The sequence below is a fragment of the Opisthocomus hoazin genome, chromosome 23 (genome assembly GCF_030867145.1).
Source record: "Opisthocomus hoazin isolate bOpiHoa1 chromosome 23, bOpiHoa1.hap1, whole genome shotgun sequence".
NCBI lineage: Eukaryota > Metazoa > Chordata > Aves > Opisthocomiformes > Opisthocomidae > Opisthocomus > Opisthocomus hoazin.
Window position 1 is genome coordinate 8,138,443 of NC_134436.1, and position 18,269 is coordinate 8,156,711.

The window sequence follows — 18,269 nt, forward strand, 5'->3', positions numbered from 1 at the left end:
ACGCTCCTGTTCTCTCCCCTTCTGACTTCCCTTCCTCCCTCCTTCCTTTCCTCCTTCCCTTCCTCCCTCCTCGCCTTTCACTCCTTCCTGCCGTTCTCTCCTGAGGGGTGCTGCTCCCTGAGAGCACCCTCCCCTCCCACAAGCCCGCCCAACAGACTCAGACACCTCCAGTTGTTCAGCCCCTTTATTGTCACCCCACAGGGCGCAGCTACATCCTCTGCACCGGCTTGATCCCCAGGATGTCGAAGCCTTTGGCCATGACGGTGGCAGTGGCTTCGCACAGCAGCAGCCTCCACATGTTCACCTTCACGATCTGGCCTGCAGAACACCAACACAGGAGCTGGAGCGGCTGCTCCGAACAACCGATGCCGCCTTCCCCGGGGAAACGCGGCCCGCCCTGGCCCCGGCAGGCTGAGCCCCGTCCCGTGCCCCCACGCAGACAGACCCACCAGCCCTCATGTTTCCAGGTGCCCGCTGGCTCGCAGCTCCCTACTCCGCCTGCTCACAGGCAGGGGATGATGCAGCCACCTTCAGTCCTCCCACATGGACAACACGTGTTGTGCAGCAGCAGGACAACAGCCTTCCCAGCACCACGAAACACCCCGCAGACTGCCTGTACCGTGCTACGCGACACAGCGACACGCAGCAGCCCTGGGCCAACACTCACCACTCTGCCTGTCCTTCTCAACGCAGTAGCAGTTGTCGTAGAACTCGGTGAAGGTGGTGGCCAGCTCATACAGGTAGTCACAGAGCGTGTGCAGCAACAAGTCCTCCAGGATCTTCTGCAAGATCTCGGGGAACCTCAGGATGCACTTGCCCAGTTTCCACTCCTTCTCATGGTCCAGGATGAGCACCTCCTCCCCGGCTGCCTTCCGCAGCATCTGCTCGTCGACGTTGGCCAGGCGAGCAATAGCCCTGCAGGGATCCCAGACACAGCCTGCTCGCAGGGGTCCCACGGCTCAGCCCGCCCCTGGGCCCGCCCGCAGCTGGCCACCTGCCCGGCCGCGCTTGGGGACATGGGTTAGCAGGCACGGTGGTGCTGGGGTGATGGTTGGACTTGATGATCTTCGAGGTCTTTTCACAGAATCACAGAATGTTCAGGGTTGGAAGGGACCTCTGTGGGTCACCCAGTCCAACCCCCCTGCCAAAGCAGGGTCACCCAGAGCAGGCTGCACAGGGACGTGTCCAGGCGGGTCTGGAATCTCTCCAGAGAAGGAGACTCCACAGCCTCCCTGGGCAGCCTGTTCCAGGGCTCCGTCACCCTCAGAGGGAAGAAGTTCTTCCTCATGTTCAGACGGAACTTCCTGTGCTTCAGTTTGTGCCCGTTGCCCCTTGTCCTGTCGCTGGACACCACTGAAAGGAGTCTGGCCCCATCCTCCTGACGCCCACCCTTGAGATATTTGTAAGCATTCCAACCTGAATGATTCTATGGTTCTACACCTCCCTTTGCGATGAGAGAGACCAGCCCCAAGCGACTCCCAGCACACCCGACCCACCTGATCCGCGTGAAGGCGTACAGCAAATAGGCAGCCGTGTTTCCTCGGTCATCCAGCATCTTGTCGAAGGAGAACACGTAATCGTTCAGTCTGTTGTGGGAGAGATCTGCGTATTTAATACATCCGAAAGCAACTGACGTCTGGGCAGCTTTCAGCTCTTCTTCCGTGAGGACCTGTGGTAGTTTCCAGACAGGTGACAGTCAGGAGGAGGAACGCCGCGTCGGCATCACGAACCGCAGCACGCGGCCTTGGCCACGCCGCACAGCTCAGGAGGAAAGCCCCGGCGCCGAGGGGGTTTTACCCACGGGGCACTTGGTGAAAGGCTCGCACCCACCCTCCCACCTCGGGGCACCGGACAACCCCGGATCCACCCCTCACTCCCCCTGCAACCAAACAGCACCGTGGCCCTGCCCAGGTCTGGGCTGACTCCCTCCACTTCTGCAGGCCCGCAGGACCTCTGGGCCCCAGGAGGTCCTGCCTGCCGCGCAGGTTTGACGCTCATACTGTGCTCCTGCTTCTCAGAAACTGCGTGTACACATAGCAAACACGTGGCCCTCCTACCCGTACAGAGCATTCTGGACAGGCCAAACGCTCGTAAAACTCCTCTCTGGTGGGCCAGCGCCCTGTCAGCAAGGCGAAGAACTTCGTGCCCGAGTCATACGGGCCCTTGGGAGATGTTCAGGGTGGTTTTTTTCTGTGCTTCCTCATGTTCCTGCTTAAAAAGGGACCTTTGACTTCACCCTACGCTGCACAGCACCAAGCAGCTGCACTTCCCAATCCCACTGCCTCACACAGTGCTGGGACATAGTTTGTTCTTTCTGTTCCATTCCACGTCCCACACCGTCCAGGTCTCTCCAGGCCAGCAGGACGCAAGACAGACAGAAATCTCATTAAAGGGCTTCCAGCAGACCCAGCCACAGCCTCCAAGTGCAGGGCTGAAGCCCCCTGCAGATGCCCAGCCATTCACCACCCGCGGTCACCCCTAGCCCAGCAGGCCAAGGCAGCTCTATATTCTGCCACCACCTCCTGCACCTTGGGGACTGACAGCTTCTGCCATCGCACCAGCTGGCACCTGCACGGCCAGCTACCCTGCCAGGCCCAGCTCTCCTCTCCCGGCCTCAGCAAGCTCTGCAGTACCAGCCAGAGGCTGGTGTTCTGCCTGCAGCTCACGTTTTCTCGCTGCTATGTACTCAGGGATGCTTTTCTCTCCCCACGACAGCACCTCGCCCAGACTGCTATCCAATAACCACACCGGTTGTGGACACAGCCCACGGCATCTCCTGGGTGGTCTGGCGGTGCCCACGTTCTTCGCTCACATCCAGAAAGCGGAAACCGTAAGTCTGTGAACAAATTGGGGAAGTTCTCATGGAAAGATAAGCAATTTGTCACACCCACCTTGTCCCGTTCCTTGTCTTTCAGCTTGTCCATGGCTCGTTTCAGCCCTTCCTCCAGCAGATCTATAAGACGCACTGTATCCCCTGAACGAGTTTTGAACTTCTTCCTGGAAACACACAGCCAAAATGACCACCTGCGCAAGAGGCAAGACACTCCCACCCTCTGCCCCGGGCTCCCCGCGTGCCCAGGCAGACCCAGGACATGCTCAGGTCTGCCTGCAGGGATTTCCACTGCTTGCACCTTATGGCTTATTAAAAAAGCACTATGGTGTATTAAAAGAGGCTCCCAAACTCCTCCGACCTGAAGAACCTGACCTCACACAGACAGCTACAACACCGAGAGAACCCACGGGGTGGCCGGGAAGCGGTGACCACAAGGCTCCGACAGCCCCAGCTGTCCCAGTTCCAGCCATCAGGCAGGACACAACAGCAGTACCAGACCCCTGCCCAGCCCAGCAGGTCACTAATTTTGTAACAAACCCACAGCAAAACCATCCCAGTCTGCAATGGGATGTGACCGACGGGGCGCGCTGGTTTAACCACCGCTTCACAGAGACACAACGACAACTCTGGAGCACAAGGGCCTGGCTTGCAGACCAGGACGCAGAGGTTCTGTTCCCAACTTTCATCTACTGTGAGGCAGGTGGAAAACAACAGAAATCATGACCTTTACCATTGCCATCCCACATCAGCTTCCACCAGCCACTCCCAGTGCCCCTCCCCAAGTGCCCGGCAGCAGAAGCCAGGCCCAAGAGGGACCCTGACCACAGCACCAGCGACCATAAGGATCAAGGACCACGACACACAACGGAACGCCACAGTTACGAGTAACAGCACGGGATGTGGTGCCTTTTTTCTTTTTTTTGGCATGCCACACACATACTTGTTAACTAACAAGAGCAAGTCTTCTGCGTTCACTCCAGCATCCTCTTCAGAGCACACACAGAGGAAGAACTACATCCAGAGACTTACTTGTCTTCTCCCAGCACCACTCCGAACGCGGCATGGGCCACTCTGGTGACTTTGGGGTCATACCAGCCGATCATCTGTCCAGCTGCAAATACTGTTTGTAAATGCACCGACTGCAGGGAACAAACACCAACACTGGTTCTTGACCTGCTCCTCCAGGTACGAGTTTTCTTCCCAGCTTTATGCCCTTCACAATGCTTCTTTCATAAGGAGACTTTAAATGTTTCTAGCTCAACAGACAAATTCCACTTCAGAAAGTTCAACCTTTCAAAAGAGCCTTCCTGGCTTACAGAAGCAGCAACTGGAAAATTCCCACCACTGCTCCGACATGGAGCTGAGAACCTTGCGTTTCCTCAAGCAAGCAGAGACCCAAGTGCAAGCAGTACAAACCTCATTCCAGACTCATCTACTGAGATTTAGGCTACACTCACTTCCAGTGGTGACTGGGTCTCTCCCTCATCAATCGGTTCTGGGGGCACTTCACGGAGACCACCAGCCATCAAACTAGATTCACCATTACACCAGGAAGGAGACGAGTAAGTACACCACAATAAAACCCCTGTCTTACTGTTGCCTCTGTCATTTAACACACTTGCTGGTGACCTGCACCAGCAGTGGCAGCAGCGGTTGGCAGACTCACCTGGCCGCTGTCGACAACATAAATAAGGATATCAGCCTTCTCTTCATACAGCCTGTGTCTAAGAGCAGCTAAGTCGGATGTGTCGTACGTGTAACCTCCGTCCGATTTCATGATTGTCAACGGGACAGGGAAACCAGGGACGAACACGATCTTCCGGCCATCATCCACCTGGACAAATCCTAGAAAAGCAATGGCAAACACTCTGTGTTGTGTCGCACGGGGAGGTTTGTGGGCCAGCACAGGCAGAAATGCTGGCCTTCCTGGATGCTACCAGAAAGAAAAGGCCACACACTGACATTACCACATAATTAATGCCTCACAATATGAGAAGAAACTAAATGAGAGCTCCCTCGTCAGCCAAGTCACATTCTGTGCCGCGCTTGCATCACGCACAATGAAGCGGATCTGCACAGATCTGGCCTTACCAGAAGAGATCTAACTGGATTTGAAAACTCCTGTCACTGGCATCCAGATCCACCTCTGCAGCCACAAAAAGAACATCACAAAGTACGGTATTAAAGGCAACAGAAACTCTACAGAGACGCAACCAGGACTTAGCACAGTGTCTTTCAGAGGTAAGACTAGTCTGAACACCTCAGATGCCAAGACTAAAGAACTGCCAAATCCAGACAGGACACATAAAAGCAGAGACTTGTTATGCTCCGTTTGGCTTCTTACCAGTCTCAAAGTCAACATGATCCAAAAATGCCACTATCTTCACAGAGATTCCTCACTGTTCCCATACAGGCACAACATTAAGACCGGGAAGTCTGTCATATATCGCTCCTTGACTGCTTACTAAGGATACAATAAAATCCAGTAGTACCTCATGCTATTGCCTACAAATATCACAGACAAACTGCTTTTGGTGTCAGCGAGCACGATTCAGGCTTTCTGGAATGAAATGTTCAAGAATCAGTTCTGCTAATGCTTCTCTGGGAGGAAGTGCCACAGGAGATGCACTCGAGAGACGCGGCGCAGAGAAGGAGCAAGGGTGGGGAACACGCAACTTCAAAAACATCAATCCCAAGCCTCGCTGAACAGCTGCAGAATTTCTGACTCTGAGACCAAAAGCCTCACCTTTATCTTCAAATTCTTTCACGACGTCTTTCATCATCTCCTGGTAGAACGATTCCCCTCTCTCTATGAGCGTGATGTCCAAGCAGCTGTAGATTTTCTGGAACTCTTCAGGAGGGAAACAGAACAAAATAATTCCATTAAATGCACAGAGTGGTAATTTGTGACATGCTCACCAATGGGCATGGCAAGTCCCTACAGGCATTTTCCATCCCTTGCTGAAGCCATCAGACTAAGACTCCGCAGACAAGAGATTGAGCTGAAAGCCTCCACAGACAGCCCTGCACTTTGTTTGCACCGGCTTTCTTCTTTAAGCTTCTCATAGCAGTGCGGCAGTGATTTTCAAAAGAAAACTAGAGGATGGACTCATAAAGGTGGTTGGACACATAAAGGCGAGGAAAGCCACACTGTCCTACTGCTGAGACATGCTTCTGAATCTGGAAAAGTCACCTTTCCGTGAGACGTCACAGATCAGTTCCCATGCTTTAATGAAGTCTGGGTTTTTGCTCTGCAGCAGCACCACACATTGGTAGGCACGTTTCTTGAATTCCTCCTCCGTGTCAAACCTCCTCTTGGACTCCTATGGTAAAACACACCACATGAAAAAGCACCTCTCCTTCCCCTCAAACAAGCTAACGTTCGTAACAGGCTCTCCAAGCACACTCATCCCAAAAGACAGAGCGGCAGCATGCTCCCAAAGTCCCCTCATCATGCCCCATACCGACAACTCCACACCAGACACCGCAGTTCACTACCCAGCGGCAGGTTATTGCAATTATCTATTAACAGCAATTCAATTCGTTTGCTTCTCCAAGACTACGCCACAATCTGTAAAGCTCCTCAATCTGCTTTTCAGATGTTGACATAAATATCACACTTGTTTGCTACAAATACCTTGTAAAAAGCTTGGAGATCCCCAATGGGAGGAGACACAGTTAAATAATCCGGAAATTTGTCTTGGAGGTGAGCAATGAGCATTCCAAACTGGGTGCCCCAGTCTCCTAAATGGTTTAACCTTGAAGCAACCGAAGAGCACAATAAAGATGACTTCTCAAACATACGCTTTAAAATACATGCATTCAAAAAAACATATGTTCTAAAAGAAGAAACACGCATAATATCAGAAACCAAAACCAGGCAAGCCCCTTCAATTTCACTGCAACGAAGCTGCTACCCACCCATCTTCATTCCTAACTCTGCTATACTTGCTCAGCCTGGCATCTTACTACACATAAAAGCTTATTTGTTACGTGCTTATAAAAAGAGACCAATACAGACCAAAGCATAGTGCTAGGTATTGCATAAATTTAGCCAAACAAACCCATCCCACCCAAAAATCGATGCTCACCTCAGCACATCATAACCTGCAAATTCGAACAGCCGGCACATGCTTTCGCCAATGATGGTAGACCGCAGGTGGCCAACGTGCATCTCCTTCGCAATGTTAGGGGATGAAAAATCCACCACCACCTCAGAGACGGTACCAAAGGAAAAAATGAGTAAAAGGCAGCAGTCATTACCCCACCCTGAGCATTAATCAGGATTTTGTTGGGGGAGGTGAGGGTGGGCAGGGGGGAACACGGCTCGCCTCCGCTGACCCTCACCCCTTTGCTGCCAACATGAGCAACAGAGACGGCCCAGGGCCAGCTCCCAGCCCCAGGGCTCTCAGGGATCACCCCTGGACCGACCCTGGCAGAGCACACTGTCCCAGGGAGCCCTGTCCCCCACCCACCAGAGACCACACCAGGTACGCACAGTGAACCCCACAGCCCCCAGCCCCATCCCATTTACGCCACGGTAACAACCAGCTGATGTGGCCACCTGCTCAGCACATCACTCTGGGGGAAATCCAAAGCTGCCTGCAGCCCAGCACATCTCATTGGCACGGGAGCGCTCACTGCCGTACCTTTTTCCTTTTGCCCACTGCTGGTGGCTGAACTCCGTTCATCAATAAACTGCTCAGCTGCTTCGAGACAAAATCCTTCCTCAAGTGGACATTGATAAAACCTGGAGAGGAGAAAACCAGCAATGAGGGCTGGGGCTGCAGAAGCGCCTCAAACCACTTCTTGTTTCCTTTCCCCTTGGACTTCTGTTTGCTGTCATCAAGGACAAAAGCATATGAAGTTAGCTTGACAAAACAAAAAAATCTTTCAGCAATGGGACAACAAAGCAGTCATTAGCAGACAATTTCTGTCCCCAGATTACAAGAGGCTGTTTCAGGCCACCATAGCCTTCACTGTAGGAGTTAGATTCTGCAAGCTAGTCCACTGACATAACTCCTTCTTGCACACTGTCACTCAAAGGTGAATTTATAAAAACATTTTTAATGAGAAAATAAATACATAATCTTGCCAGGGTTTGCAGAAAGCAAAAATAAATCCTTCTTTGTCTCCTTCTCTTAAAATTAATATCCTAAAACATAGTTACACCCGGGATAATCCCTGCTTGTGGAAAAGCACTGGTTTACTTCTCCTGCTTCACACAGCTAACGAACGAGCTTCTGCCCAAGCACCCGCAGGGCTGCGCCGTGTGGTTTTTGTGTTTATGCTGCAGCCCTGAGGAATATGAGCCCTTGCATTTCTTCCTGGGTCACAGGGACAAAACAGATGTAGCAATTAATCACCTCCAGGCTACTCCAGCATCTCAGTGGCGAGAGGACAAGGTCTCCTCACCATGCAAGCAACAGCTAGCAGGGCATACTGATTTTTGCTGTGATTTCATGATCGTGGTCTGATACCCATCACCAATATTCAAAGGGAAAAGCTGGTCCCTAAGGATCAGTGGGAAAACTGCTAATTAAAGGGCTCAGGATTGTGCCTGCCTATTCTAAGAGAGAGGCAGATTTTCTGCTGCTGCACAAGTCTGAGGGCTACGAAGCTCATCAAGACAGAAGCAGCTGATTCACCCGGTAACCACAGTTTTAAATCGCAAAACAGGTGAACTCAGCTCAGCTTCCCTGACCACCACCCAGTATGAAATGGCCCTATCGGCTTTTAAACATACAAAGTGTGTAACGTGCAACTATCTTACCAGGACCAGCAATTTCAACCTTCTCAATGCATTCGTTGGCAGGAATATTTTTTGATATTTTCTCCGCGATTTCTCTTGGGCTAACCTTCTGTTCCTTGGTTTTGAGCAGTATCTGAAACACAACAAGAAGATCAAGTAAAACTCAATCCTCCAAAACATTCCACAGAGCGAAAAAAATGCATAGATACTGTGGCACTGAAAGATCCTTACCATCCTTTAGCTTCATAATGCAGGGACACACACACAAAGAAAAACATCTCTAGCAAATTTTGCAGACTAGATCAGCTCTTTCTACGCAGGAGACGTCTAATTAGACCCAACACGTTCACTCCCTTCTGCTAAGGGCAATTAAAGGGTAGTCCCTATGTCGGAAGAAAATCTTCCAGGCTCTTTCTCAAAACCTGTTAAGTGGTTTGGCAAACCCGCAGCTCTCTAAGCTAGTAAGAGGGACAAACTCTTTAAAAATCAACACAGCCGGCACAGGCCTTCACACCGCTGCAAAATCCTGCTCATCAGTCTCTAGGGTATCCTCAGCTCTGCCAGCACTCATATCTGCAGTTCTGAACTGTGCCTACAGTATACGCTGAGCGTGGTCTCAGAGCAACTCTGCTGATTTCTGATTAAAAGCAAAGCAAACTGCCTTCAGCCCTACCTTAGACTCAAACTTAATAAACGAATAAATAAATAAAATCCAACAACCCAAAGGTAATCCTAACACTGCCCAGCTTCCTTCAAAGACCATCAGAAAAACTGCAGGTGAAGTGGCTCTCCTTTTCCCTCCAGACATAAACTGCCCGCTGCGAGGAACTCCCACACACTATGCAAGTTTACACACAGTGGTAGAACCGGAGTGGCCTGGGTTGGAAAGGGCCTCCAAAGAGCATCTGGTCCACAACTTCTCTGCCCACTCCCAAAGCATCTTCTCACACAGCTTTTTGAAAATCCTCGAAAAACCCCTTTTGGGAGGATTGTGTGAGCGAGCCCAACCTGTCCTGTCCCTTGCAAAACACCACATTCACACTGCATAAAATTATCATAACTCTTTGTTTTTGAGCAGGTGATTTCCCACTGTGAGTTTGAAAAATGCTCTATCAGCTCACCCCCATCAAGGCCACAAAGAGCACGTACCTCTTTGTCAATTCAGAATTTACACTCACTGCTGCTTGTGTTTGCTAACTTGCAGTCTGCTGCAAAACACGACATCTACTGAAGTTTCACCTTCCTGTTTAACCTGTCATACAGTCGATCGTAACAGGATCCTTACAAGATGCTAAAGGCTTAAAATGGGCAAAAAAATAAAACTCCTGTAGCCTTAGCGCTACTCCAACTGCAAACTAGAGGAAAAATAAATGCAAAACCAGATTACGGGCACGTTATACCAGATTGCGGGCACGTTATCTGAATCATTCCAGAAGCAGTCATCGTACTCCTGTTACTCTAAGGAGCAAGCAGAGCTCCTGGCTCAAACCCCAGGCAATAATACGCTAACGAGCTCCCAGGAAAACAACAGGAATTTGTGAGGGCTGTTTCCACATGGGTGAGTTGCAGGGAGAGGCTGCTGCCGGGCACGTAGAGTGCTGCCGTGGGCCCCAGCCCCGTGCTGCTCCTCTGGCTCTGTGCAGGGGACACCCTGGGACAGCGAGGCTCCACGGGGCTCAAGTCCCTAAAACTTAGGCCGACAGAAAGCACGTAACCTGCTGCTCTCAGAGGGAAACAACTGCACTTCATCCCCTGGCTCCGCGGTGCTGGCACGCTCTGAGTGTGCCGCGCGTGTCAGTGCTGCCAAGCTGAGGCCCAGCTTGCATGGCGTGCCCTTCCGGGGAACAAACCCTACAGCCAAGCCCAGCTCTAGGAACCCTTCATTCACCAGCACAGCTGACAATGTGGAACCCGAAACCCTGGCTTGCAGGGGACCGTTCAGATACTGGGTTAGGTGAACCACGTCGACACCGAAAAGCCAGGACTGCTCGAGAATCCCAACTGTGACTTAATTGGGGTAAAGCAGCGGTCAAAAAAATGGCAAAGCTCTGCAAGCCCGTGTCAGCGCAGTCACCCAGGGTGCTCCTCTGGCTGGAGCCCAGTCACAGTACGCTAACGAGCCCAAGGGAAGGCGACGTGTGTTTGTGAGGGCTGGTTCCGCCTTGGCACTTCGGACCAGGAGCCTGCTGGCTAGCACGTATCGATGCTGCCTGGAGTCAAACTCGTTGTGGCAGGGCAACAGACATCGCGGCTGCGGGCGACAACCTGGGAGAGCAGAATTCCACACGCGTCGGTTGCAAGTTCGATGTCAAGACTACCAGTCTAATAGATTAATAAAGGTGAACTGACAACAGAACACTTAAAAAGAAAAAACAGTTGCTTCTGTTGTCAATGCATAACAAAAGACCTGTAATTACAAAGTCTATCTATTCACTAAAAGGCATCAATGCACTGAAAGTTTGGGGAGTTCAGCACCGAAGCTAGAACGCACTACCTTCCTTCTCCCCCCCCTCCTGGTTTTCACTCCAGCACAGTTCCAGCCCACTGAGCGGCTCCTGAAGTGTCTCTTATTCACTTTGGGTCCTCTTGGGCCAAGTATCTTCCAGAAAGCAGCAATGCCATAAATTTCAAAGTAACTGTTGATACTAGCCAGGTTAAAAAACCCCCACTCCTTCCTTTGCACGCATTCAACAGGCGCTCTGTATAGTGGAACCATTCTTACAGCTGTCTGAAAACCTCCACCATCAGAACATCATAGCAAGAAAAAAACATGTGCTCTGCCTTTTGCTCACTTAAAAGAAAACATAGAGGCCACCAACCATAGATGTGGGGATGCCCACACAGCCTCTCCTCAGCAAATGCTTGGACGACAACAGCCAGTAAGATAGAAAGACGAGCACAGGGAGCGTGCAGGATAGCGTGCTCAAATTCACCTGAAAGAGCATTTGTCACTAAACTGAAAATGCTTGAAGGAACATAACAACAATCAGCCAAATTCAGCTGTAACCAGTGACAAGAGACTTCTGGCACACGGGAGCCAGCGAGAGCAGTACACAGGACGGTGCAGGGCAGTCCACACCCGGCTGGACACTGCGAGAAGGGGCTTCACGCGCCCACGGCCTCTGCGCAGCCCCGACAGCCCCTGGGCCCTCTTCGCTGCCGCGGGCTGGGGAGGCTGCAGCACCCACCCCAGCAGGAGCGGTGTGCGACGGGGGCAGCCGCGCGCCCGGGGACAGGGCACCGGTCTGCAACCCACCCGCCCGGGGAGAGGCGGGGTGCACACAACTCTGTACAGCTCAGTGTGGGGATGGTACGCTTTCCTGGCGCTAGGGAAGAGCATTTAGAGATTTGTAGGCATTTATCAACATTTTGTAACTGTCCAGAACTGTGATTTATTGTTTTGCTGATGCTGGTTCCAAACTTACAGCTCACTAATTGGTGGTTAATTGCACATCATTAGTAAATCAATGCAGCACTTAAATTCTGATTTGATTTGATTCTGAGCAGTTTTTCTGTGTGACACACACGTAACTCTTTCACACCAGTGATCTAAACAGAGGTTTAAAGGTCTGCTCTGTGAGGGCCAACGCCGCCCCTAAAATGCCATTAGATGCTCACCGAATTCTCAGCCCAGAGGCCTGCAACAGGTCCGAAACAGGTCCAATATTGCAGCTCTCGCTGTGCTGTCTGTCACTTAGCTTCCAATAGACAACATCACCCCCGTTTTTCCTTCTCTCCGCAAGCCCGTTCAGATTTACCTGCGTTATGCCCATGGCACTGTTACACTGGTAATCCCCAAACTTGGGCTGCTGACTTGGCGTCACCACCAGCGGAGGGTTTTCTAAATCGGGGTAGGCAGCCTGAATAGCAGCTCCAAAGATCTCCTGAAGACAGCTGTTGATATTAATCATGCTTTTTGCTGTTTTACTTCTTTCCTCTTGAAGACTCTGAAAAAAAACAAAAAATCCAGAAGGCTCAATTCACAGCATCTGAGGAGCCGTTACATCCCACATTTTTCCTTGGCAAAGTATGGCTGGCAGATTTAGCTGACACTTTTAGGCACAGGAGCAACATACACAACATAAAAACCACGTGACTCAAGAGCTGCTTCTCCCTTTGAACCTCCTCCCAGCACAAACACTTCCCCCCAACGCAGGGCTGCGTCACTTCTCGCACCTTTGTCAGTGATCCTGGCAGAGACCTCAGCTGGGCTGCCTGCTGCATGACCAGCCAAGACTTGATGGTGTGGGCTTATTAACTGGCTGAAATTTCCCACAAAGTAAGTTTCTGGTTAAGGAACCAAGAAATATCTGATGTGCCACCAACAATTAAGGCGTCAGAATGCAGAGCGACCACACTGTCACACACCACTAGCTGTAACAAACGGACATCATTTATTTAGCTTGTCTTAACGAGAACAAAAACACACACTACAGCATTAATTCTTTAATCCCTTACCTTGCGAAGGAAATTTAACCGATACTTCAGTTTTGCGTTTTCGTCCCGCAACCCTTCCAGACTCGGGGAGACTCCCAAGCATCCAAAGTTCTTCAGACGCTCAATTTCTGCAGTTAACAACTTGATCTCGTTTTCCTGAAAAGCAAATGAAATTGTCACACAGTAATTCTTGGAACAGGGGGACAGAAGGCGAGGAACTGCAAGATCTCAGACACAGGGCTAGTTTTGCCTCATAAAGGTAACAGCAATGACATAGAAGTTGAATAATTCCAAACAGTTAATCTTTAAAGGTGGTTTCTCTTTGTGTCAAAAACAGGGACTCTGAAACATTCCTAAAAGAAGTCAGATGATAATCTCACTAATATCAAGACAGAAGTGCAAGAAAGACAACAGGTTACACTAATAAAACATATTCCCAAAATAAGCCCTTTGTCCAGCTTTTTTAATCTAATAAAGACGTCAGATGTTTTGAGTCAAAATTCCCTAGAGCCTCCTTCAGCCAGTTTCACCATTTCATAGGCCAGTTTCTCTTCCAGAGGGTTAAACCCACACTCACTCACACGACCCCAGCAAGCTCAAACGCCAGCTGGAGGTGGAAATGCCAAGAAGTACGGCGTGCTGCTTCGCAGGAGAATTCACAGGGTCACTGCTGCAGCGTGCGCTCACTGCCACCTCGCCACACAACCTCTCCTTCCCTACCTCCAGCGCGGCTTCTGCCTTAGAAGAAGGCATTCAGGAGCAATCAGGACTTTCAGCTGGACCTCTACCCTCCAGATGAGCGACGCTGCCCGTGCCCCTCCAGACTGCACAGCCCGGGACACAGGCACGTGCTTCAACGGACAGCCTTAGCCCCACGGTCGGAAGCTGCCGCAGGGAGCAGTAGTTTTCCTCACTCCATCATCCCTTACAGAAATCAAATATCCAAAACTTCATCTCCACCGTCCACCTCTTGTCGTCCCCCCCCACCCCGTAACAGGATTTGTGCCCACCAGCCACAAGCCTGGCTCACACTCAGAGGTCTGGAGGCTGCTGAAGATCTGCGTGGCCCGGTGCTGCTCCGGAGGGGGAGACAGGCAGGAGAGGCGGCGAGCACTGCCCACCCGGCCCCTCGGCTGACTCGCATCCAGAACTCCGCAGCGGGAGGCAGCTCAGGCTATTGCTGTGGTCAAACAGGCCATCAAACTTATCAAAAAGGGCTCACCTACTTTGTTGCTCTTGAAACCATCAGAATATTTAATTAAGGAAAAAAAACTGGGCCATGAAATCTCCTGGTTTTATATCTCCACGTGAACAACAGCTCCCACAAATGCCACTATAACTAACTACAGGTGCTCAAAAAACCTAAGCCGAGCCAAAACAACCTCCAGATTGGGCTGTTTGCAGGGCAAGCTCAAAGTGAGTATTTTCGAGGTCATTCTTCATTCGCGCTTCAGCTTCCAGCACACTTTACAGCCTCGAGGTCTCCTCCGCTACAGGAGAACAGGACGCTTCCCACAGGTTCAGATGTGAAGGAAAACGACTTGGAGAAAAGAAAACCTCTTTTCCAAAACCTCTGGCATGGCATTTAGCCAACTGAAATCACTGAACAGCACAGCTGTACCTCAGAAATCACTCGCTCCAAATAGCCCATCGCAGCTTTCCCTTTCGCAGCCTATCACTTCTTTTTTTTAACCCAAGGCAGATCCCCCCCAAATCTGACTGTTTTTCTCTTCACGTACATAAACATACCTTCCCCCATATAACCAACAGAAAACACACTTTTTTTTAATTTTTGACTTTTCTTACTGGTCTGACATTGCAGCCTTTCATATAACTTATAGACTCACTTGAAAAGTTTTCAGACTGAGCTTCAAGTTTAAAACGGCACAAGAGAGACTTCACTGCATTATTTTACAGCTGTTTCACTGTAAGTGTAAGTAAGCATTATTGCTACAAACTGACTTAAAGGAACATCGGAGCAGCCACACGTGTAACTCATCCCCCCAACCCTAGAATGTGCTTTAAAAAAACCACAAAGATATGTTCTGCTCTTCATATCTGCAAATTCCGTGTCCACCCAGTATTACCGTCTCTAGCAAACCACCAGCTTCAGGACAGGTTACCAAGTCAGACCCTTAGGAAAGTTTTGCATTGAGGACAAACGTTGTCCAGATCCAGAAATTTGCATTCTGCTTTCGAAATGAAAATCATTACCTATCTAAGCCAACAAGCAGCTCACACTTCTTCCTCCTGTATTAAAATATTCCCCCAAAGCCACAGCCACCAAGGTATTTCAGCACCATTAGCAAACTTTTCAGAAGAGAAATTTGATTTGGATTTTCCTCCATAATCACAGACGCCTCTGGCTACCCAAGCTAAGACTCGCAGGAGGTGAGATGACCAGTATCTTACCGGAGCTTCTTTCCACACTGCTGGACTACAAGAGAGGACGAGGAAAGCGCTTGGTCCGCGTGCACGGCCAGGGCCCAGAACACGGTTTCTCGGGAATCCCTGACCCCTGTAGCAGACATCTGGCCCAAACAGCTTTCCCCCCCCAAACACAGGGTGGCAGCTGGTGTCCTCATCGCTTGTACTTGGCCAGGAGGTAAAAAACTCTAAAACACTGCCACTGTTCAGCAAGTCTGCTCTACTTCTTTCCCACGACTGCACCAAAACAGCACAGTGACAGCACAGACCCCTGCAGCCAGGCAGCATTCCGGCTGGCCCCGTTTCCAATTTGACCAAGCCCAACGCATCAGCCTGGGCCGGCATATTTACCTATTGTGTTCTGTGCTCCTGGAAAGTTTCAGCAGTGGTCTTCATGTTACTTGAGCATGAACTGAAAGCACAAGGTTTTCACCACGGTGGTCTAGTTGCCTACCCCAATACTACTGCTGCCATTTAAGTCTCCCTCTTTGCGCTCATCAACCACTAACACAGACAACAAAATGAACTTCTCATTCAAAACCACCCAGCAGAAAAGCCTCAACCCAGCAATGATGACAGTGCGTTCCAGAATCGATGGGGTTACAATCAGAGCAGCTGGGCTGGGATAGCCGCAGGGCTGGGGACAGCCAACAGCTCCAGAACTGGCAGCAAGGGCAGCCTGGCTCGTGGGCCAGGCAGGAGGGGAACGCCGCTCGCGACCCTCCTCTCTCTGGTGACCAGTGACAGGACACAAGGAAAGGGCACGAAGCCGCATCGGGGAAGCTCAGACTGGACATGAGGAAAAGGCTCTTCACTGAGAGGGTGGTGGGTCACAGGAACAGGCTCCCCAGGGAAGCGGTCACGGCACCCGGCCAGTCAGAGTTCAAGGGGCGTCTGGACAACGCTCTTGGTCATATGGTTTAGTTTTAGGTAGCCCTGCGAGGAGCAGGGAGTTGGACTGGGTGATCCTTCTGGCTCCCTTACAACTCCAGATATTCCACAATTGTATGACCCCCAAACCCATAACCACGTTGCCACGTTCACCTGGAAAAAGGTCTTTAGAGTTTTGCATGTTATAAATGCCCCTTATCACAGCAACCTGTGACAGACCTAATTCTCTAGCAAATCACCCAATGAATGCCAGATCTTATTAAATGGCTATTACAAATTCTATATTCTTTCTGAAAAACAAACGACTACACGAAACTGCAGATGCCCCTTGTAACTCCTCTCTCTCAGTACTGTCCGAGTGAGGACGGGAGACAACACCAACACACCTCTGATCTACAAAGCGCTTAACGGAGAAAGGGAAGGAGAAAGCTGCTGTTCAGGACATAAAGTGTCACGCCCTGCAGTATCCTACCTGCACAGCCCTGGACACATCACAACTTGTCAGTAAAGGGTCATACCTGATGACCACCTCATGAGAAGCTGCGGGAATTACATGAGGCCATGCTGACATCTCCAAGGGCTCTTTGGTCAGCTGAGTACTAGAAATCTTCCCCTCACCTGCGAATACAAAAAAACTACAGCTTTTTCAATAGGACCAAAATCATCCTTACATTTTCTCTTAGCACGTAAGAACGTCTTCCAAAGACCCCGCTGAATTGACATGAAACTTGCAGGAGCTCCTGTCTTTGGGCTTTAACATGATAGTGCTTTCCTCCACCACATTTGAAACAAAAAAAGTAGAAAGAAAATAGCCTGAGAAAGCACGGCAAAGGGGTTACAGCACCTCTCTTCGGTCCCCTCCTTCGTGCCTCCTGTACGGTTTTATCTCTGCTACTACTCTGCCAAGCCTCTGCCGAGCTGGCTCAGTGCAGTAACTCGGCAGACACTCTTTGCTGGGTTATTTGCCCGAAGAGCTAATGCTTTCCGCCGGGCGGCTCACAACGGGCTCCAGGGCGTGCTGGAGCTGGCACCAGGGAGCATGTGGCTGGGAGCGAGGTGACAGGTAGGCTCAGGCTCAGTCATCCCACATGGCCTCCTTTGGCCTCCTGGAGTGACAGAGCTGAACGCTGTCCCTCCTGCTCTGCTGCGGAGTGACTGGAATTTGCTTACTGACTAAAAAGCAGACAGCAGTGACGGCAAAGGGAGAACCAGCTTGTCAAAACACCCGCGACGCCCTTCCTCTCCCAACAGTTACGAAGGAGAAACGCAAAAACAAAGGCAAAAAGGAGCGGCAGAGATTTAACAGCCAGATTTGTGATCTCAGTACTTTACGGCAGTGCTTATGGGATGTCTGAATTGTGAGCAGAAAGCAGACTGGCGAGTTTCTTAAGGACATGCGTATGGCAGGCAAAAAACCACAAGGCAAACGTCCAGAGCCTCTCAGCTGCCCGCTCCTGGGGCAGTACATGAGAAGCCAACCTGCAGCATCCCAAGTTCTCCTGCAGCCGCCTCTGCGCGCTACCGTCAGCATCAGCTAGGACAGACCTGGCAGTCCGATTTATTTCTGTTTGTTCTTCTTGCAGTCACTGACCAGGGAAAGGCCCCTCCCGCGGCAGCAGGGCGGCCCTCGCACAGCTCTCACCCTCCCCAGGGGAACGGAAGAAGCCGAGGACGGGGCTGCAGCTCCCGCCCGCCCGCCCCAGGCAGGCCCTCCGCCGACCGTCCCCAGCCACCCGCCTCGGGGCCCCCCGAGCCCTCCCCGCGGGGCCTCCCCGCCGTCCCCTCCGCGCCGGGCCCGCCTGCACCTGCCGCGCCAGCCGAGCCGCCCAACACGCCGCGCTGGCCTCCATCCTCCGCGGCCGGAAGCGGAAATGGCGCCACCGGAAGGCGGCGAGCGGGTCGAGATGCAGGGCGGCGGCAGCGCCCCCA

The 18,269-nt window shown here is 51.3% G+C and overlaps 1 protein-coding gene across 2 annotated transcripts; it reads right to left on the minus strand.

The window, feature by feature from the left end:
* Positions 1-170: 170 nt before the first annotated feature.
* RARS1 (arginyl-tRNA synthetase 1) lies at positions 171-18,208 on the minus strand. 2 transcript variants are annotated; one of them, XM_075441954.1, is made up of 16 exons: positions 18,146-18,208; positions 16,859-16,958; positions 13,044-13,178; positions 12,344-12,532; positions 8,607-8,718; positions 7,483-7,583; positions 6,925-7,046; positions 6,471-6,591; positions 6,027-6,156; positions 5,580-5,684; positions 4,500-4,678; positions 3,863-3,972; positions 2,892-2,997; positions 1,497-1,669; positions 668-915; positions 171-318 (listed from the first exon to the last, which is right to left on the minus strand). In XM_075441954.1, exons 4-16 carry the CDS (start codon positions 12,494-12,496, stop codon positions 209-211), a joined length of 1,770 nt encoding a protein of 589 aa, XP_075298069.1. In that variant the 5' UTR covers positions 12,497-12,532; positions 13,044-13,178; positions 16,859-16,958; positions 18,146-18,208; the 3' UTR covers positions 171-208. The 2 variants fall into 2 exon arrangements, with proteins under 2 accessions (XP_075298069.1, XP_075298068.1); XM_075441953.1 differs by lacking the exon at positions 16,859-16,958 and having other exon boundaries at positions 18,146-18,201.
* Between the last annotated feature and the right edge of the window lie 61 nt (positions 18,209-18,269).